The sequence below is a fragment of the Lethenteron reissneri genome, chromosome 4, assembly GCF_015708825.2.
Source record: "Lethenteron reissneri isolate LAM-NWPU_2019-01 chromosome 4, ASM1570882v1, whole genome shotgun sequence".
In the NCBI taxonomy this organism is placed as follows: Eukaryota; Metazoa; Chordata; class Hyperoartia; order Petromyzontiformes; family Petromyzontidae; genus Lethenteron; species Lethenteron reissneri.
In genome coordinates, this window is record NC_083782.1 from 10,243,598 (window position 1) to 10,266,589 (window position 22,992).

At 44.2% G+C, this 22,992-nt stretch overlaps 2 protein-coding genes across 4 annotated transcripts in view; both read left to right on the forward strand.

Annotated features, from left to right (window-relative positions):
- LOC133350502 (sushi, von Willebrand factor type A, EGF and pentraxin domain-containing protein 1-like) overlaps positions 1-5,148 on the forward strand; it is a 44,152-nt gene extending 39,004 nt beyond the window's left edge. Inside the window, 2 exon segments of the mRNA XM_061564846.1 lie at positions 292-388; positions 1,654-5,148. Of these exon segments, the coding sequence (XP_061420830.1) occupies positions 292-388; positions 1,654-1,684 (128 nt within the window). The 3' untranslated portion in view covers positions 1,685-5,148.
- Positions 5,149-8,006: 2,858 nt separating this feature from the next.
- On the forward strand, positions 8,007-18,956 carry DTWD1 (DTW domain containing 1). 3 transcript variants are annotated; one of them, XM_061564859.1, is made up of 5 exons: positions 8,007-8,073; positions 11,166-11,499; positions 12,717-12,857; positions 16,540-16,873; positions 17,884-18,954. In XM_061564859.1, exons 2-5 carry the CDS (start codon positions 11,218-11,220, stop codon positions 18,120-18,122), a joined length of 996 nt encoding a protein of 331 aa, XP_061420843.1. In that variant the 5' UTR covers positions 8,007-8,073; positions 11,166-11,217; the 3' UTR covers positions 18,123-18,954. The 3 variants fall into 3 exon arrangements, with proteins under 3 accessions (XP_061420843.1, XP_061420852.1, XP_061420860.1); XM_061564868.1 differs by having other exon boundaries at positions 8,054-8,175; XM_061564876.1 differs by lacking the exon at positions 8,007-8,073 and having other exon boundaries at positions 9,155-11,499; positions 16,690-16,873; positions 17,884-18,956.
- Positions 18,957-22,992: the final 4,036 nt, after the last annotated feature.

Consider the following 22,992-nt stretch of genomic DNA (forward strand, 5'->3'; position numbering starts at 1 on the left):
GCCTACGGACATTCTGGACCAATGTTTTCTAGCGTCATTTGCTTAAGCTGGAAAACCGTGGCTCAATTTTGAGGAAGTTGAAAGTGATCCCATTTTTTTTGTTTTCCTTCTTAAACAAATAAATAACTGCTGGAAAAACATCGGTGTAGTGTTTAGCTAATTGTTCCTATGGCAAGTTGCAATGAATTGTTGAAATCCCTTTCCTTTACGTTTTTGGACATCGTGGCAATGTTCCAACGCATTCCATAAGTACTGTACCGCATGTGCACTGACTCGCTCCAATTTTTCCAGCAGCTGTGTGTCGAAAGCCTTGTCTGCACGGCGGCAAGTGTGTCGGCCCCAGTCGGTGCCAGTGTCTGCCAAGCTGGAGTGGGCAAGATTGTTCTAGGTCAGTATTTTTTTATTGTCCAAAAAAAAATCCACGCGAACGCTCCGCAGCCCATCCAGTCAACGACCAGGGTGCCCAATATTGTAAACGTGAGAACCGAAGCCATCATGGTCAGTCCTCTCTTTACCGATGTTACCACTGACTTCACGATATCAATTTAGCATGCGTTCCTGTGGATAATTCTTTGGTCAAAATTTGCATAAAAATGAAATTAGTACCAAAAAAGATAACAAAAGATATCCAGGAAGAAGTTACGTGAAAAGTTTAAATAGTTAATGTAAGTTTGAACAGAGTCCTCGCCAGAGTCGGTGGCGAATATTACATTGAGTAATCTGGTATGGGGTGAAGGGGAGCTGAAGGGGTGCCGCGGTAAGGAGATGTTAACTACCTCGCCTGGTATACAGGGGGTCGTGGGTTCGATCCCGGCCCCGACGCCTGTTTAGAATCAAGTGTTTGAAGTATTTGGTTGCTATACATTTCCACATGGTGATAAGCCACTTAATTGAGCTGTCATTTGTGATGGTCAGGTCGCTTCTGAAAAATATCTACATCGTAGCTCAGTGGGCCTTACCTGGTCAAATAAATTTAGTTTGGGGAGTTTAGAGGATGGCGAATGTTATAAACACTGCCGAGGGTTGAGCGCCCGCTAGGAGGCGCTGTGCCACTGTGTGTCCTGCGGTTCTTTTCACGTTTTCAAAACAACGTTGTCGTGATTCAGAGCATTAATACGTTGCCTATAATTCGTTGGCAACTTTAGATGGAATCAACGTAGATAGGAGCAACGTAAATAGAGGATTTATCATTAGGCCATCTCTTTATTTTATTTTTTATTTATTAAACCGCGGAAATGTTAAAGTGGTGATGCGCCATAAACCCATCCTCCAACAGGCAGGAAACCCACTGAGATATGAAAGTAATTCATCAATCAGAGCATGAATCCATTGACTTATACCAAATAATCATGAGATTAATATATTATTTTATAATCATGAGATAAGATTAATGTAATATATATATTATTTTAGTATCTGGTTCATCGTGCCCACAGCATTTGAGAGACAAAGGCAGCAGGGCCTGGTGCTTGCCTCACTCTGCCTGCTTCAATTGCACTTGCCCCGAGTCTGTGAAAGGCTATATGGGGGGTCGTTGTATTTTGTAATATCGTACTCCATAAGTGATTTGTGATTTTTTTACTGTTGTTATAGTTTTACTATGTTATATTTGTTAAATGCGATTGGGTGCTGCGTGATGTTATTGTTTTTCAGACGGAAGAAGGCGGGCTATTACAAATTTTAAGAAGAAATTTGTCAACGGAAGAATCCGCAGTTTTCACAAGAGATCTGAATGTATACTATGGCTTTCCATAGATTGTTGCTTAATACTATAATATAACAGTACTACTATTGAACATCAATGTTTTCGGTCATAGTAGTGAACGCAGCCATGATTCTTGCAAAAAAAGGACAGGGAGTTAAGGTGACATTGCCCTTCTTATGCTGTAACTTTTTTTTCATCCAACACATATTACGATTCTATCAGAAAGCGGCTGTTTGACTCAATTTGCACGGCAAATTATTTTTAGTCAAAAGGTCGTTGTGACTGCTCAGATTCTAATTGAAACGCGCCACTGCAGGAGGGAGCGTTTTTTTTCTCTCCCTTCATATTTACAACTCCGCGTTCGGAGTGGCGCTTTGCCGTAATGACAAAGTGGTCTGCGTGTGTTGTCGGATTTTTCCAACAATTAATAGATTGCCGTAGCTCGAGGCTCTGCTGATAGGTCGATACCCACGCGGAAACACCTCGGTCACACCAAGGCGGTGTGATCATTTGCACGTCTTTCTTTGTCCCCCAAAGGATAACATTGCGACGTCGAGCGTAACACAATCACCGGGTTTTCCATTCACTTGGTTTTTTTTCTCTAAAGTACACTAAGCGTTAGTTTACTCTGTCTCGAGAAGGATTTTCAAATTATACGAGATGAATAATAGTGATGATAAAAATCCAGCAACATTTCTTTTTGTAAAATCTGCCACACTCAAGAGCAGGACTCACATGATGATGTGGTTTAAGTGTTATCCATAACAGAGGTTTTTGGGGTAGATCGTGATCTAACCCAAAAACCTCTTATGGATAATATTGGTTGCGAAAGCTTACATGTTAAACTGATATAAATGCTCACGGTACGACAGCATTTTCATTTTTGCGAAATGGTGACAATTTTGATATCAGTTTAAAATAACTTTGTAATTAGCAATCTATTACATTATGTGCTGTGCTGCACATCCAGTGAGAATACGTAGTCAACATTTTTTTCAACCACAGTTCACTAAACATATGCTTGCCATAAGTCTTCTATTCATTGCAACTTTACAACAAATAAAGCTGACAATGCACATGCCGGCAGTTACGTAACTACAAAAGTAATGACTTGATATAACAACCATGCCGTCAATTACTCCAGAAAAGTTTTGCAAAGCAGTAATTTTAAAGGCAATAGGTATCTATTTGGAAGTTTAATTATCATGCTTTTTCTGTCATACATATTGTCAGCAAATAAAGTCCTTAAAAATGTAAATTAGGAACAATAATTACGATTATGATGTTTAGTAAAACAGACGGTATGATTATCCTGGATCTGATATTTTACGGTATTTCCGGATTACAGCAACCCTCATAATTACACCACCTTAACTTTTTTTCTCAAATGCTTTCAGGATGCAGTGAGATGAGACAGAAGCAGAAATATATATTTTTTATTTATATAAGTGGGGTAAATTGTCCTACTTTTAATTGGAAACCTAATGACCGGTAGTGCTAATGGTTTACTTTTGTATCGAGTCTCAGTGTTTGCAATTGTTATTTGCTGCGTGTCCATTTATTATGTTGTTTGCTCTCTCACACAAGTCAAGATCTGACCCCTGAGGCGGCACCGCTGAGGTCATGGGTTTGAATCTGGGCAGGCACCCATGATGAAACCAGTGCTCGCCAAGCTGCATTGGCTTGCGGTTGCCGAACGAATCCATTGTAAGGCCGCACTCATTACACACAAAGTGCTTGCCACTAATCAACAACAACAACACCTTGCTGATCTCCTCTAGAAGCATAAACTATCACGTGATCTTTTGGCTAACCATTGGACAAAGACGGTCACCGCATCGTGCGCTTTTAGATGCGCTTCTGCCGTCACCTGGAACGCTCTTCCGTCCAATATTAGCCACTGGAGCTTTGCACGTTTAAATCATCTCGATTGGACACTAATCTCTTTAAAACTCCTTTCTGTGTTTAGTTTGTTGTCCTTCCCCCGCACCTCCGATTAGCACGGTTGGCTACGTATAGTGTGAAAGAAGTTCAACATACGTAGGTTTCCATGAGGAATGAGTTGATGGTCTGAGCCCAGCCACCCAAGGCTGCATTTAAAAACCACAGCGTTATCACTTTCACCTGATTTGGTTACAATTCCTGCAGCAGCAAGGCATCTGGGAAAGTGTGCCACCTCGTGTGTGCACTACAAAGGTCAATTGAAGGGAATATAAATTCCACGGGCCCAATGTCTCAAACACCGCGTCCCTGCTGTGTGTCAGTCGGGAATAGACGCTTCGGCTTGTGATGTCCGATGGCACAATGGGAAAAAAAACTTGTGTTAATGAGACAAAAAAAAGACTTGTCCAATAGTAGCAACATTATTTTAAAACTTGTTTTGCATTCATGTATACGATTATGCTCATGGTTAAATGTGAATTATCCTTCATTGCAATGACTATCCGTAACCAGTTGTAATTTGGTGGTGGTTGGTTGGCGTTTCAGGCCTTTGGACCTGTGCTTAGCAACCATTATTGACGAAACTAAACATACAACTATTTGCATCCATTCAAAAAACGTTCCCGTTGTTTCAACTGCCGTGCCAGGAGACTGAACTGGTGACCTCTGGATTGCAAGTCCATTGTGCGAACCATTACACCATTGTAGCAGCTTTTCTGAATTATTGCCCACTCCATATTGGTCTTCTTTTTTAAAGGCATATAACAAATTACATGGATCGTATTACAGAAACCCTGACTACAATTGCCATTTCATCTATTTGATCGCGTATATTTGCTGAAAACCTCTCAGGCTTGAGGGCCAACAACGTTATAGTAAATATGAATAGCTGCTCTGGCCACTGCATCTAATTAATGTATATGACTTGCAATACAGGCCCCTTTTCACACATTGTCAGACAGGCTTATGCCTATGCCGGAATCGGAGCTCTCCGTTGTGTTTTATGGATCGCAATGCGTGCTGTTCGGCACGATATCCGACGTTTTGCTCCAAGGGCTGTTCACGAAACAAATCAATTCCTGAAGATGCTCCCAGCACACGAATCTAAACGTTGGACAAACGCGCCGAAAAGCACGCAGGACAACATATTGCAAATGTATACAGCACAACCGCAAAAACCTACCCAGTAAGAGCCACAGCATTCATATAACAATAATTATTGTTTGTGGTTCATTATACAGAGGTCTGCGATGTGCAGTGTCGTTGTGGTATATTTGAGCCCATTGGTTGTGTAATCTCAAAGGCTGCACAATAATCTCCATCCTGTATTGTATCAAGCAGAGTTTAAATGTATACTGTATTATATGAACTTAGCTTGAACGGTGTTTAAACTTGCATATGTTGACATTGGTTTTTTTGTTCATACAATAAACAAGTACTGTATACTTTCTTCCATGGCAGATTATTACTGAACTTTGTACGATTAAATAACGTTTAAAATTTGTATTTTTCGGGGTTTTATTTAAGTGTGGGTTCTGTTGACGAGATAACTTGAATTGTGGAATGTCAAATGAGCGAGGTTGTATTTGCCAATCATACATATTACCACGTACACTTTTGCGAGCAATATCGACAATAGAGGTTTTCTTGGGTAATATCGCGTAAATATAATTGCGTCGTTAAACCCGCCACCATCCGATATAGCCAATTCGTAAGGTTTGTCACGTATTTTGGCTGTCGGTCTGATGAGCCTGGTTGTAATTACCGGAGAAACGTCGTACTCAAATTGTAAATGTTGTGGGTTTACTCTCTAAAACACCGGGTGTGCTGAACTAGTAACTAATTGGCATGTTTTGTTTACGTGAAAACCCTCACTAATTGGCTATATCGGATAGTGGCGGGTTTAACGACACATTTATATTTACGCGATCTAACCTAAAAAAACCTCTATTATCGAGACATTACATCCACTGAAACCTTTCATTATTATACATTTATACTCATATGAATCTACTCCTGAATGAAGCCCTCTTTACATCATCCCAGCCATGGTTGTTTCACCGTGAGTCACCATGCTGGTCAGTGTGGACTGGGAAAGGCGAGTGGGCCAGGACTGGCTCAAATGTCACTCACGACTGATGCCAGTCGTGTCTGGGAGTCGAACTCAGGTGACCGGCTCATTGCTTAGTGCATGAGTCGCTCACTGCACCACTGCTCCACCCCAATGCAAGTGTTTGACCAGGGAAATCAACCGCTTTAGTTACGATAGCTGGTGGTTTCTGAAGTTCACCATAAAGTCAGATTAGGGTAAAGGGTAACTGCCATGCTTGGCATTTTAGTGTGTATCATAGACGTTCAAAGGTAGCTTAAACGGTGTGATTTATAAAGGTGCTTAATCAATTCTATAAATTAGAAAAAAAAGTATGCAAACTGGAAAACCATAGGTTTCAAACAACACGGAAACGTGTAACAAACAACATTCAGCCTTTGTGCGTCACCATCATTGCGACCCTTTTAGTTTAACCGACAAAATAAAATGTGCTCAAATGTAGTGACAATGTTCTGTTAGTCATAATTAATAATAGTGACAGTTATAGGACATTTCTAACGCCTCAAAGTGTTATATGCGGTGACATACACGTACAGGGACTCATCGACTTACGAACGAGTTAGGATCCAGATATCTGTTCGTATGTCGATTTGTAAGTCCATCATTCATCCTGTCCACTCCGATTCGCACGGTCGGCTACGTACGGTGCGAAAGAAGTTCAGCATACATACACGTTGGAATACTCGCAGACGGCTTTACTTATTATATTAACCACGTCTCTCTATTATTCACTTAATTTTCTGATGGCCATTCAGGCTAAGATCCAGAATCCCTGCTTACTCGTTCCTGTCTCAGTTTAATTTAAATAAAGTATATGAGCGAGATGTTGACTACCTCGCCTGGTACACAGGAGGTCGTGGGTTAGATCCTAACCCTGACGGTTCCCTGCTGCTGTATATTTGGAGTCTGCGTGTCTCTCTCTCATCATCATCACGGTGGTTATGAGATGTTGACTACCTCACCTGGTACACAGGAGGTCGTGGGTTAGATCCTGACCCTGACGGTGCCTGCTGCTGTATATTTGGAGTCTGCGTGTCTCTCTCTCTCATCATCATCATCACGGTGGCTATGAGATGTTGACTACCTCGCCAGGTACACAGGAGGTCGTAGGTTAGATCCTGACCCTGACGGTGCCTGTTGCTGCTGTATATTTGGAGTCTGCGTCTCTCCCTGAGCTAATTGACCGCCGTGCATTGTCAATCCACGTGCTGGCAAGCCCCTGCGTTGAGCTTATCGTCTGCGATCGTCAGATCGCTTTAGAAACAAAAATACCTGTCTAGCTCAGCGGCCTTTGCCTGGTTACAATAGTTAATTAGTTAGGAGTGAAAGGGTAAACACCTACTACTATATTTTGCCACTGGTAAAGGAGATGTCTCATAGTTTAAATGCTTACCCCGAGCTCTCAATACTCTGATAGTGCACTGTTTTTGAGTTGTGTACGCCTTTTGGCGTCATCGGGTCCAACACCAGTGGAGACTAGGCTCTAAGGAAAGCTGTCTCGGGTGTGGACCAATCAACTTCAAGGACAGTGCATACATTATCATCAGAGTTATGTTTTTTGTTTGCATTATGTCTGCAGGTATTGTGGTCTATGCAAACATGACTCCTCGTAAAAAAGGTGTCAGTTTTGTTGCCAGATAAAAGGGAAAAAAAACAATTATCATTATCAGAGTTGTTTCTTTTTGTTTGCATTTTGACTGCTTGTGTTGTGGTTATTGCAAACATGATGCCTTGTATAAAGGTGTCAGTTTTTGTACCAGTTGAAAGGGTAAACACCTACTACTATATTTCGATTTAAAGCTTTCGTGACTGCAGGGATTCATCTTCTTGGTTCTTTCGGTAAAGTCACGTAGAATGGAAATAATAAAATAATAAAAATGAAACATTATAAAATACGATTCTCACGACGTTTCTGCCACAACGCAAGCAGCCGTCCTCAGGTGGAGAACAGGTATGTCGGGTAGACACGAAAGACACGGAAAGATTGTCTTCCCCACAGACCTGTTCTTCACCTGAGAACAGCTGCTTGCGTTGTGGCCGAAACGTCGTGAGAATTATTTTATTATGTTTTATTATTTTATTATGTTTTATTATTTTATTATGTTTTATTATTTTATTATGTTTTATTATTTTATTATTTCCATTCTACGTGACTTTACCGAAAGAACCAAGTTGACCTACTACTATGGTTAAGAGAGGGTGGGTGGTGAGTGGGGAATCCTCTGATGTGGGAGCACGTGCGCGGCGCGATGCTCGTTCCGGGGCCCCGCGGTGGCCGCCTCCCGACGTCTCCGGCGCGGCTCCACTACTCGCGGAGGTCGTCAACAAGAAGCGAGAGGGGGGCCCGGGAGATTATCTTCTTGTTGTTATTGTTGTTATTGTGGCTCGCTGACTCTTGCGACGTTTTAAATGGAAGGAGGTGATTTAAAAAAAATAACTTCGCTTCGAGCTAATCGTTGCGGGAGGCGGCGTTTTGTGTTTTTTCTAGCCGCTAAAAGGGCTCCTTGCTGGCGCGCCCGAAGGTTTCGTTTGGAAGCATTCACTGCGAAACCACTTTAACATCGTCCCGTAGCCCACACGATCTCCAGGCGCGGCAGCTGAGCGATGGAGAATGCGTGTTTAAGATGAGGCCGGGTGCTTCTGTTGCCCGCCGTCAAATTGGCTCCACCACTGCTGGTGGGGTGTAAAGCGTGGCTACTACCACCTGGTCTGAGACCCGCGGTGGAAGAGTAGGCCAAGGTGAACCCTGTTCAAGAGTCGAGAAGGGTTCCCAGAGCTCCCGCTAGCGAAGGCCCCTTCCGTCGGCAGTGTCCTGAGCGAGACGCTGCTGGGCCGAGTCTTTTCACGACAGAGTACTCCACTCTCACGGTGTTATTGTTGTATTTGTGCGCGCACACGTGCGTACGTCGGTGAACGAAGGTTTGTTGTAAATGTATTGTAGCTGACTGCCCCTTGACAGACGGGGACTGTGTATGGCCCTCCATGTCCGTGATAGAGACGGGAATGTCGAGGTCAGTCGTTTGTGTTGATGTTCTTCAGTGATGCCAAGCAGCCATGTGGAGCCACGTGGGCAGCAGAGTGTTGTGTTAGATGGCTCGATCAACCACGAGGCGTCATTAGCTCTGGGACCGCTAAGAATATCCGATGTGCAACGTTACGTACGTGGGCCACGTTGTGGGCAGTGCAGCAAATGTAATTGTTGTACTGCACTACGGTCCGACATCTATACCCCCCCCAACCCCGGCTACTGAGCGGCGTGGTGAAGTAAGGTAAACATGACCCCACGACCCGGACGTCATGGAGAGGCCCTAATGCAGCAGATGGACAAACAGGTGGCTGTACATGGGTCGTCGTGGCGATGATGATCCATTATTCGTAAGTCATGCCCAGCCACAGACTGCCAAGGGAATTCCACAAAGTTAGATGGGTTAGATAAACAGGGGGACCCATATACCAGCATATAGCATCAGTGTATAGATACAGCCCTTTGTAAATCCACTGCAGTATTTTCAAGTAGTGTACTTGTGTAGTTCTCAGTTTTCGGGGATGAAGTATGGTCAACCCCATGACTTGTGTATCGACAAAGGGTGATCGATCTTAGTCCTGCTTGCCAGTAATAACCTGATCACAACAACAAACACTCCCAAAGATGTTAATGCCTCATCCCTAACTCTTGATAATGCAAAATTTAACATTTATAATTCTTTGGGTCTTTGGATAAAGTCTTTGAACCTATCTGCGTGACTTTACCGAAAGACCCAAAGAATATGAATTCCTGCAGTAACGAAAGCTTCAAGTAAAAATTGAACATTGTTGCTGCCAGGTTTCCAATGAGAAATCTCTGCGGCTTGTTGCAGATGTAAAGAAAAAAGCAAGTGCACTCTCTTAAAAACACTATAAAGTCAAAACCTCTGGCACCACAGGTCTGTTAACAATAAACATGTGTTGTCTCCCTTACAGTGGGTATTAACGATCGTGACATTCAAAAATGAGTAGGCCATATGTGCCTGCGTCATGGTCCAAAATTGCCCAATTTGATACATTGCTCTCAATTTGGAAAAACCTCGGTATCACAGTCCTCTCGTGGCACAGACATTTGTAGGCTGGTGCTCTGCACACCTGCTGAACCTTTTCTGCCAGCCACTGGGGCTACACTTTGCTAGACTGCAGCAAGCCAATGTAATGTTTGCGATTGTATGAAACGCAAGGAACGTATGGCATTTAAGTAAGTGCCCTATATATGCAAATACTTATCAAATAAAATTTCTAAGTGAATTTACCGAAAGAACCAAAGAGTAATTCCTGCAGTCACGAAAGCTTCAAATCAAGTTTGAATACTTATAAACTTAACCGCAAATATTATCTGGGTGTACCAATGAATTCATTCATATAAATTATGAAAACGTGCATGCATTGACGTGGAAGATTACTGTAGTTTTTCTTATTCATATATGTTCCAATGGGTTCATGCGATCTCCACCTACAATTACTTCAACGTTAACATCAGTATTAAATAAATTGATTCTGGAATCGAACCGTGGCACTGAATCTACAGTTCATAGAATCAATCAGGGGGTTAATTGTTATTCCACTTTATGCTGTCAATATTTGAATCAACTGTTAGGTTATGCATTCACCGGGCATTGGATTAACACCCAGAGATCAGCAACCAAGGGGTGGTGATGAGACCGAGACGACCAATTGAGGACCCGATGCTTTCAATATGTATTAGAAGTACTGTATTGTTGAAGTTGCAGTGGGTGGAATACGTGTTGGAGGTTGGCGAGGGCAGGTTAATGAAACTCGTTGCATTGAGGTTGGGGACCATATGAAAGACCTCAAACCTGACGGTGGTAGCCATAGTTCTGTTGAGTGGTTCTTGGTGATCGGGTGAGGAATCGGTCGGTAGCGATGGTGAGGTGCGGTAGCGTTGGTTACATTGGCTGTGATGGCTTCTTGGCCTTGGTTTCGATTTTTGTTACTTTCCTCCAGAATTACAAAGCGCCGTGTTCATGTTCTTTGTGTCTGGGCAATGATGTCGCGGCAGCGAATTCGCCGCTTGTTGACGGTTGGAATTAAGCGGCACCCTGATTATTACTGTGGGCATAACCGTAATAATTTGCGCCGTCAGTTTCACAGTGGTCGTTATGATCCCCCGATGTAATTCACAAGAGTATACACCATTGTGTGCCAGCGTCATGGCCCAAATGTAACAAATGAAAAAATTACCCACAAATCACTCAATTGGAATTATACAAAGCAATCATTACCTCCCACTGACTAATGCCCCAGGTCACTCAAATCAGCCTATTGAGTAACTCGTGCAAATCAGCCTTTTGAGTTGTCACCTGGTTTAACAATAGTAAACTTGACTACATCCTGAAAGCAAAATACGTTTGTCTCTTTCAGAACGCGCAAACTGTGAACCCTCAAAACGCCTCATGTTCGATCGGTGGCATCGATGATGGAAAAGATGGAGAAGGGAGACAAAGTGGAGGATTCGCAGGGGGACAGCAGCTGCTATCCCAAGCAGCCCAGGAGTGTGTCGGGAGAACAAGGCCCGACCCAACTCGCCGAGGGGTCCTTCAAACACCTCCGCATGGCATCCCAGACGGTCTTGGAAGAATTAATGAAGCGCGGACGGTCCAAGTGCCCAAAGTGCCAAGCATCACGAATGTTTTACTGTTACACTTGCTTCTCACTTTTGGAGGGGATTTCAGAAGAACGCGTGCCAAGAGTGAAGGTTTGTTTACTTCAAAGTGTATTGCATTGTATGATCATATTACATTCCGTGATATCTTATTAGAGTAAAATGTTGATTCCACATTAGCTGTATCCTGTTATAATTCAACTAAATGCGGTCAGGTGAATTGGTGATCCAGCGCTCACTGCTTCACTCCAGTCGCTGGTTGTCACAATCCTCTTCTATTACTATTACCATCATTATTGTTTGTGTGAACATCACTCATTGATTCCTCCACCCATGTTGGGGACTCGGTCTACCAAATTGTATCATCTCATCCGCCCTGCGTTCAATCAACACTAGTTCTGCTGGTCATCATCTTGCACAGCTCGACTTTGTAATCCTCTCCTCGTCTCTCTTCGCCAGGTTCCTATACCCTTGCTCAACTCAAGAAATGTACATTGCATTTTACCTGCTATACTTGCAATAGTGTGCTGTTTTGTTACCAGCTGATTGGCATATTGGGGCAATGGATCTGTGCTGGGCAGATGCCATGCTTAAAAAAAAGTTGCCCCATTGTGCATGTTTAACAAGGTGTAATAATTGATGGACACACTACCAACCAGTGACGTGCGGTTAGGTCAATGGCTGGGGAGGCACTGGCTAGTGTCAGAGCCAGATTCACACACTGAGGGGGGTGTGTCCTCACTGAGGGGGGCGTGTTAGACGTCTCCCTCAGTGAGGCAGATGTGATAGCTGCCTCCCCTGGTGCTTTTTCATTGCAGTTTCATGACGAGACCAGCGAGCCTAAATATATTTATACACATACGTGAAATAAGTTGCCTGGAGTATGGAAGGCGAGGACATGAAATGAAGGGGTCTACAAACATTACATTGGTGACACACTGAGATACTAACAGGTACCCGCTTATTGCCCGCGCTCCATCCAGTTACTGAGGGGTTGCGCAATCAGAGGGGATGCTGAGCTCGTCGCTGCCTCACCTCTCGTCTCGTCTCTTCCTGTATTTGCAGCGGAGCTCCGCAAATTTGGAGATTTTGACTATAAAAATGATTGGAATCGTACAGAAATTACATTTATAACACAGATCAGTGGAAAAATCTTAATATTTTATTTGATTCTTTTTTTTTTACTTTTCGTAACAGCTATTTTCATTGGAGTATGACAGGTGAGGCTCTGCCTCCTCTGCTACCAACGTTGAGTGCAAATGCACGGCGTATTGTTGTAATAACCCATTGTTTCCCTGCACTTCCGACAGTTGCCCTTAAAGGTTGACATCATTAAGCATTCCTGCGAGACGGATGGGAAAAGTACAGCTGTGCATGCCTGCATCTTGGCTCCAGACGATGTCACCATGTACACCTACCCCTGCTTCCCGGAGTATGATAAAAATGAAAAGGTGAGCGTTCATTAAATGTGAATGTGTGTTTGTGGTGGGAGGTAGCTGATTGGCTCGGAGATCAAGAGTACTGAGCTAGCACCGATGAGGCCATGGGTTCCAATCCAGGCACTTTCCTGTGATTAAAACCAGGTCCTCGGAGCCGTTGGTCTCAGTCCGGTCACCAGTGACTGCCACTGTTGTCTGCTGGCCAAGTCGCCTTTGAAAAAAGAGCCGAATAGCTCGGCGGGCTCTACTTGGGAAATCAACTTATGACTTTGGACCGAACTCGCAAGTAATTGCATTAAATTTGGTTTTGCAATTTGGTGAAAAATCTCGGCTCTGAGAATTTTAAAACATTGGATTAATTGTCGTGCAACAGACATTACTCGCTTCCGCAGAGCGGGTAGAAAAGTGCCGCCCACTGCTGCGTGGACCTGAGGTAGCTGTGACCTTTTCCTCCGTGGGCTGTTATCCAACACGAAGGGTTGTACTGCTGCCCTGCGAGAGATTAGAATTAATATTTAGCCTCGTGACCCTGACACCGATATCAAAATGGGGATAATATTGGGGCGGTGGGGGGGGGCAGGGAAATGACAAACGGATCGAATTGCAGTCGAAATCTGCGTTTATATTTGACTTGATGTTTCATCGATTGTGACATCTCGCCATCGCCCATCACAGCTCGCATCAGTTGTGAATGTAGCATCCTTCCCAAGCCGAGAATGGTTAATAATCCTCACCAGCAGGAGGCACTCGCTGCTGTCAGCTCCAGTGTAGGTGCAAATTAAAAGGAAAATGCAACCCAAACCCCCCGCCCAGCTTTTGTCAGTGCTTGCCTAATCTGTGTTCCGAGTTGTGCACCATGAGGTTGAAGGTTTCATTTAAAAACACGATTCACAGGAGTGTTCCAGTGATCCCAATGGTGTTTTATTAAAAATAACAGGCGTGACACCACACTGACATCCTGTGTTGATTTTGTTAACGAAAGTTAATGATGAACAAAGTATTCGTGACGCGTGACGACTACCCACCACAGACCAAAGCGCGACTAACGGGTCTGAAGACGCCGACGGGAAATAATGTCCGTCGCGTTATTCGAGACTGCAGTGCACGAATAAAAGCACTCTAATTGGCTATGTACGCACGCATTAAAAGATCAACGGTGTTCACCGATTGGTTGACGTGATAATATTAGGGCAGGGTTGGGGGGGTGGAATTTTTCACCCCTCGCACACCATTACGTCGATTATTTAGATGATTTGGCTGCTATAAATGTCCACGTAAGCCACTTCGTTGAGCTATTTTTGTGGCCAGGTCGATTCTGAAGAAGAAGCTAATAGCTCAGTGGGCCTTACCTGGTAAAGTACAAATAATTTAGTTTTATTTGCATATTGTTTTAGTGTTTTGCTTACCTTTGCTATACTTTGCACTCCTGTCATGTTTTTGTATTTTTTGTTGTAACGTTCTGACCTGCCCCTACTGGACATTTGTGAAGAAGATCTTTATAGCTCATTGTATTCTTCCAGTGCAAATACATATTCTGATTATGATTATAAGTCAATTAAACTGAAAGAATGGCGAAGTGAAGTGCCCAAATAAAGACTTTACTAAAATTATGAAGGTTGTCAACTATACTAACATAGAAAAGAACCCGACTGACATCACTCCATCACATTTGATAGAGATTAAAAATGCCGATAAGCTTCACATTCATTTCAGACAGCTGAGGACATACCGCTTACATTGTCATAAGGTAATTTTGCATCAAGATAGGGCCCATATCTTAAAGAGAGGGACTTTTGCCTATGACATTGGGCTGTTCAGCAGTATTCATTTAAGAAAGCCAGACTGTTGATGAGACACTGTGTCAAAACTGGTCCAGAGTGTGGCTTGTATTTGAGCCAATGCTGCTGAAGCTTTGCATTCTCAGAAGGCCGTGGGATCGTTGTGTAAAACGTCGTTTTATTTTTACGTGGATAGATATATTTACGTAGGAGACATTTATTATCTGCTTATCTATTTTGTTGCAAGAGCTATTTGTGGTTTTTATGTTGTGTTTTGTTTTTAGGTTTCTGGGTGATGAAGGCGAGCCTCCACGTTAGATTGTAGTGCATATCACAATACCGCGATGTGTCATGGTTACGCGGCCGTCTGACACGCTCTTCCTTCCGATATTAGGAAGCTACTGGAGCTATTCACGTTGAAATCATCTAGACTGAAAATTCATTTTTTAGAATTGTTTTTTTGTGTTCCGTTTGTTTTCCTTCCCCTGCACCTACAATTAGCACGGTTGGCTACGTACGGTGCCAAAGAAGTTCAAGATACATACATGCTTATTAACACGACATCGAGTATCACTAAAGAAATACGAAGACTGAGGTGGCCATGTTGCGGAGGGGACTAATAACACGTTTGTGCACTAAGCCAGCACCGTTGTGTTCTTCTGTTCCAATCTGGGCAGCCACTCATGGATTACTGCAGGTTCTTAAGTGTAACACGTTGATGGCCTCACTTCAGTCAATAATTAATGTACACAAAGCCATCCTTTTTTTTCCAAGGTAAATCCCAGCTCCGAGGACATACTTTCTAGGGCGTACTAAGTGCTTTTGCATGGCAGATATGCAGTGCATAACAACGCAGATTCCATGGCATTGGAAAATCACGATCACATTCCTATAAAAAATGTGGAAAACGCCCAATTGATTGAAGAGGTCTTAATAACAATGGGAGCACGAAGGCAGCGGACGGAATGTTGACGATTGGGAAATCACAAATAGTATATCTTTGGAGATGGAATCGTACCACATGGTTGGGACAGAATCTTAAAACTCGCGGAGGAAATGTATATGCATGTCTCGCAGAAAAAAAAAACATCTAACTCAGGAAACGAATACTCTTTTTAGAGAAAGAGGAGGAAATTCCAGATGTCACGCTAATAGCAGTTGCTGCCCTTCAGCGTATGAAAACAGGGAAAGCTCCCAGATGGAATAACTGGACATATTAAAGAAGCGCGACCAGGTGTTGTAACAAAATTAGTGGCCCTATTTAACAACTGTTTGCACTAAAATGAAAACACTTCAATCGTGGATTAATGCCTCAATCTTCTGTGGCAAATAGGGAGTATTCTATATATGGAGGACGATGCATTGTATGGAAACCATACTACAAGAGTCTCGAAAAATATCCACCGCATTTATAAGACAGTCCGGAAAGTAAGATGCACCCCAAGCGCTACACCCGGTGTCAGTAAAGCTTTAACAGATCTGTTTTCACACACACGCACACACGTACCGGATTGCAAGGTGAAACCACAACTTTTTGTTGCATTCAAATACCGGGTAGGTGGGGGGGGTGACAATTTAATTTATATTCCAGAGAATACGGTATTCACCACAAGGAAGAAGTGTGAGGAAGGGGGTGAGGAGGGTGCGGGGGGCGAGGGGGTGAGGGTTACTGAGACCAGTGATCTTGATTTGGGGGGGCGGGGGAGGGGGCATCCTACCAAAAAGGTTGAGCTCTAGTGGCCTCGGCAAATGACATCACCCTATTGGCACTGTGTGTAAATGTCGCCAATTAAAATTATTCTATCTTTGTAGTCTATATTTTAATTCTTGCCTAATTAGTATTGTACTGAGGTTTTTTTGTTATATTAGCGCCAATTTATTCGGGGGGGGGGGGTGTCTTTTTATTGCGGTCGCAGGTTTTGCTCGTGTTTCCCGGACCCGATTCCGTCACACTCGAGGATTTGGAAAAAGAGATAACGAAAGATGACAAAAAAGATCAAGGAGAGAAGCCCAGAAATGACGTCACTCCTCGCATCGATTCACAATCCAGTGATCCTTCACCGCAGGCGGTAAAGAAAATCAAGCTCGCTGGCGATAAAGAAGAGCACTGCACCCCGGTGCCCAGCTTACCTCCGAAGGTGCCAGCGGATTCTGCGAAGAGGTATCCAGAAGGTCCCTTCCACCGGGTGGTTTTCATTGACAGCACTTGGAACCAGACGAACAAAATGAGCATGGACGAGAGATTGAAAGGTGAGTTGTACGTGCGTGTGCTCACTCATCAGAAATTCTGCTCAGAAACGAGTTTGTGGTGGTGCTCATACCTGTTCGTAGCCCCGAGACACTTGATAGCGATTCCACAGGTGAAATGGCGAGGGTCGGTCTTATCTACGACACCTGTGCGTGATGACGCGTGCATGTGATGCCGCACTTGGGAGGCAAGGGTGAGTGGTTCACATAGATTTGTAAAATTCCCAAAACTTGACGTGGCCAGGTAATGTACACGAGTAAATGTATGGCCTTGTTATAAATCCACTGTTGGATGAGTGCTTCCGCACACCACATGGGCTGTCGGGGCAATTTGTATGTTGAACTTCTTTTGCACCGTACGTAGCCAACCGTGGTAATCGGAGTTGACCATGATTTCACCGTGCGGTCAGTGAAAACGGGTCAGTGAAAGCGGGAAGCGTAGACATAGGAGCATGTTTGCAGTCCAACAATGGATTTGCCTGCACGGCTTTATGCAGACCAAGTGGCTGTTCAGCAGTCTGTTTATTCACAGTGATTACCCATCAACAAACTATCCAGGCTCAACCCTGGTTAGCTTCTGAGATCGGTTGCATTCCAGGTAATGGCAGTACATTAAATCAGCTGTGCACTCCTTGCAATCCTGACGGTGTTATCCCCTGACATTCGTAGGTTTCCTCCACGCACTTCCATTTCCTCCCACGTAAAAAAAAACACTCGTTAAATGGAACCGGCGAAATGTCTCAATGCGTGACCAATTTTCTAAATAATTTTGAGACTCGGTGAAGATTTTGTGGTTAAGAATATGAAATTATTGTATATTTTTTTCAAGCAGTAAATTAAATCCAAGGACGGTGAAATCAGTTTCTGTGCAGATGCTCGATTAAAGATTACATCACAGGACGGTGAGAGGTGGCGACAGCTTCAGAAAGCCTTCATCCAGCAGTGGATTGCCCATGGCTGGGTGATGACCATGACGATGAAGACTTATTGCTATGTTGTCTCTCTTTGCTCAGCCCTGCAGTGTGTGAAACTCCAGGCGTGGGAATCGCAGTTCTGGCGCCACCAGAAGGGAACCCCACGTACCTTCCTCTCCACCATCGAGGCCATCTACTACTTTTTTGTCGAATACCACGGCCTGCTGCAGCAGGGGCCGTACGCCGGGCAGCACGACAACCTGCTCTTCTTCTTCACATTCATGCACGGCCTCGTGAACAACGCCAAGGCGCACAAGCAGGCCTCGCTGCAGGCCTAGCTACTCGGACGCTGCAATGGCGGTTTGCAGTCGAGTTTGGGCTCTGTCATCATCACGACCCACGGGGAAGATTGCCCGTAGGTGTCCACTGCACGCGTCGTCACTGGTTTCCACTTGCCTCTGCCTTGTGCCAATATATGCACAAAGGTCCCCTGACGTCATTCGGAAGAGTAGGCCATTGCGCGACGGGGTACACATTTACAACATTTTGAAAATTACACTGCAAAGTACACAGTTGTAATTACACATAGCGGACTAATGCCCACGCACATGCCGGGTGCGGAGTGACCCTGTGCCTGCAGAGGCAGCCGCCGCTTGGGATGCCCTTTCAAAAAGTTGGAAATGTGATTTTAAGTACTCTGAGAAGGCCTGGCAGATAGGGCGCTCTCTCAAAAACAAATCATTCTCCCCAATGTCAATTTGTAAGAACAGAATTGTGGTTCAGGTGTCGACTGCCATAACTGGGATCTGCTACGGACGTCATAACCCTCAACGTTGCTAGGTCAGTGTGTAAATTATTTTTTACAATCGAAAGACTTAAATGTGCTGTTTTTTTATTTCATATATTAAACTGGCACCTACCCGAATGTTTACTTTTTCTAAATGTATAAATACAAAAGCTGCATTCACTGTATCATCGGTCCCAGTATCGACGGTGACACGCCTGGGTTCACGACCCACGTTTAAGAAATGATGTTTGGGACAATCCGCGACAAAGCTCCTGCGTTTACCCCCAGCCTCCCAGTTCCTTACCTCGACATCACAATGTTGGTTGTGTTATCGAGCATTTTTTGTCAAATTGTGACCTCTTTATGCAGAAAATAAATGTATGTTCTGTTAATAGCGTTGTGCTTTCCTTGACTTAGGTTTTGTTTTACTTGTCCACACTGGCTAGACGTCTTGCACATGTCATCACGCAAATTTGAGATGGTGATTTCTGTGTAAACATTTTGGGAATAGTTCTGCTAATTTAGTTCCAACGACTGTTCCCCTGCTGCTTTGATAATATCCAGTCGCACCATCTGGTCCATGAGCTTTCCCGTCATGCTCTTGAGGGCAGTGTTTACTTCTTCAGCCGTGACATCTGGAATGTCCTCGTCTTCATCTGAAAAACTGTTGATTTTCTGGAATGTACGGAGTTTTTTTCCTTCTCTCAAGATATTTATAACATTTCTATGCTAATTTGAAGATTCCGTATGGTGTGTCATTTCCCCCATCTTTCTTGCTAAGGGCTACCATTTGTACATTTCCAATTGGCTACCGATCTCCTGCTTTTATGATCCCATTTTGTCTTCAATCATTGCTATGACATCCTCAATCATTTGATGGTCTCCCATTTTTCTTCTCATTCTTGTCTCATTTTCCTAATTGTTTTACAGACTTTATGTTTATTCCACTGGGTTTTTTTTAGCATCTCTGTCTCTTTACATCTCTCTTCATCCGCATGCCCTTTGTGGTTTCACATCTGTTCCGTTTGCTTTTGAGCCTTTACCATTGCTCACTCGGAGCAACTCATCAACATTCAAATGCCTGGAGGAGCCAAATGATGAAATGGATATCACCACTTTAAATAATGCAGTAACTAGCATCGTAATTGATTGTGCATTGAAAGTGGGAGGAAAGGTCATGGATCTTGGCCATGAATAATCATAATTTTAACTTGGAGTGTACCACACAGTGTTCATTCAATTGAAGAGGACAACTCAGGCTTGTGGAGGAACCACAGACAAGCAGGAAAGGAAGCAACTAGGTGGTGAGGCAGCGCCAACTATTGCCCAAGCTCTGTGATCCTCTATTGTAAGGTGCTATTATCGAGCAATCAATAAGTGTTTAGATCTGGGAGGAACCCGGAGCACCAGGAGAGAATCCACACGTGCAAGGGGGCAAAACTCGATTCCCCTTCTGATGGACTCCACGTGGTTGCTGTACTGCCTTCAGACGCCCGCGAGCAGGGAGTTTCACAACATCCGTGTGTGATCCGACAACCCTCACCTCCACAGTGCTGGGTTACAGGCCACGTGCATAGCCACCACTGAACGGCTTAAACATTTATGCAATTTACGAACTGATCATTGTTGTGCCATTGTGGCGCAACTGGAGTGCGTAGTGCAAGGCTTCTGTGTTCCCAATCTCAACAAGCTACGCGAAAGTACGAGGAAGTGGTACACTTGAACGCGTGTAGGAATTCTTGAACCATTAGATCCATAATAATTACCCGATTTTATTGCACGTTGTTGTACCGGCTCGCACTGGTACACCACAATGCAATTCTAGTCCTTGAGAATGTGATACGCTCCAATTCGGCCACTTATTCCAAATGTCTATAATTGTATTGTGCTTCGCACCTTTTTGCCAAAGATCCCCTCTCGTGTCTCCGCAGTCCGTCCCTGGCTTCGAGGGGGGAGCGCGTGGCAATGGGTGTTGCTCGCTCGTTCCGGCTCCCACAGGCAGCCCCCAGAGCTGTCACTCTTTTTGCACAGCACTCCTCGCATGCTGATCGTGTTGAAAGCTGGCATGTCGTGAGCTTATCTCCACCTTCAATCACATTCGGCAGAAAATGTGGGCTTAACGATTCAACGCCCGGTAGCGGAGAGCGATTTCCAGTCTCAAAAAAATGTCCGTTTCACGCCATCTGTAATAGCGTGGAGAATGTGCCCTCATGTACCGTCTTCGCATAGCCGGTGTGAGCTCACCTGTGATCAATGAGGTAAAATTGTGGACTCTGTAGCATATGGGAACCCGAGAAACCATTTCCCAAAGGTGCGGAGAGACAGGTGCGTTTCTCTCTTTAAGATCCGGCAATGGTGATCAGAGATTTGGGTGGATTTCGTGCCGAGGAATTCAGCTGCGTCGTTGCGACGTGGAGGGTGAGTCTCTGATCGCTATTGCAGGCACAGCAATTTGTCCTTCTGAAGGCGACCACTTTGAAATGAAAGTTATGCCGTTCCACAAATCATCACCCGACGGTGTTCAGCCATTGTCGAGTCGCCCACCACCTCTCCGGAGGACAGAACACAACGCAGAGTCTCTTACCCATCGTCTTCGCACTTTAGTATTGTAATTGTTGTCTATTTAGCCGACCTGCCGTCCTCCCGCCCACAAGAAGATGTCCACCGTAGAGACTGAGCAAATGAAATCAGTTTGCAGCTGCTGGGTGGATTATTGCATCGTGGGTCCGTGAGAGATGGCGATGGTTTGGGGCGGCCTTAATCCAGCAGTGGATTTATCATGCCCGATGATGACGATGATGTGTTCAGGAGAGCCTTCTGTAAATTAAACCTTGGAAAATTAAGAATGAAATGTTTGGCGGTTGAGTGCATCTTGCAATGTCTTGCAGAGTAAATCAAGCAAGCCGTGGCAAGTTGTGCCGCGCGGTGCGAGAGCATTAACCAGAAGCCTGAAATCGGCCACAACTCACCACGGTTGAAGCAAGGCTTCCGTGGGGAAATCCTGCAGTTCTCTGGGGAAATTTTCAGAGGCAAACACCTGTTATTATACACGTGGAATGAATGGTCGTATTCCCAGCAGTCAACTCAGCACATCTTAAATGATGCCGGAGTGCTAGACTGTGGAGGGTAACTGACGTCACCCTCTAACACGTTTATCCCATGCCATTTGCAATGACAGGCTTGGAAGGAAACTGTTATAATTCTTTCAGATTAATATGTAGTGGCGTACGGTGATCTGTTAACACATTTATTTTCGTAGCGCTTATGGAGAGGCACATATGCGGACGGACCATCAAAAGTAACATTATTTTGATTGTACGTGAAACCTCATTCATTCAAAATTTTTGCTATTTTCTTGTTAGAGTTCATTTTTGGAAAGCTAAATCATATGGTTTGATTGAACATAACAGTTAAATAACGAAACCCATAAATAAACAAACACATATACAGCCCTTTGTCAATCGGGCTGAAGGCCTCTCCATGCCACGTTGGTTGTGGGGGTTTGACCATACTTCACCACGCCGGTCGCTGTAGGTTGGTCAAGGGGGTTGGTTCCTGGGCAGATATCGCGAGGCACCGGCAGCTGCCAGGGGGACTCGTCGCCAGTGCGCTCGCGGCGACAACCACCCTGCCACTGCTCCAGCAGTCGCACGGCATTTTGGTGGTTTTCTAAATCTTCCATAATAGAGGAGGTTTTTTTGGGGGTTAGATCGCGTAAATATATAAATGTGTCGTTAGACCCGCCACCACCCCTTATTAGTTGGCTGTGTCGGGTGGTGGCGGGTTTAACGACACATTTATATTACGTGATCTAACCCAACCCCCCCCCCTCCCCTCAATTATGGATGACATTGGTCGCGAAATCCTACGTGTTAAACTTTCTACATCTTACAATTTAATTTCAGTGGGTAACCACAGATTTAAATAGTGTTTTCCAGCTACTGTCAATTTGTGCTTTAATGACAGGTAACCATATTTGTGGGAAAATAAATTACTTCGAAAGAGAAAAAAACCCTCATCTGTATAAGTTTTATATACAATGCTTGTCTCTCGCTTCTCTTATCCGTGACATCGTGGACAATAGGAAGATACAATTTGCAGCAAATTGGAATTGTGGATAATAGAAGTTCATTGTATTTCTACACGTGTATCATCATCATCATTAGGCATGCTTAATCCACCGCTTGATGAAAGCGTACACAAGCTGTCGACATCTCCCTGTGTCACGTGATGTCGCAATCCACCCAGAGCTGCCTCTCGTCGTTCTCTCAGACGCGTTCCATTCCTTGGCTGCCACTCCGTCAAGACTCTTTACCATAGGCAATGATCCCTTTCTAGCTGACGCATCCTGGCCCAAGCCACGCTCACTTTACCGAGCACATGAATTGCATACACGTATTCATGAATAAACACACGGAATG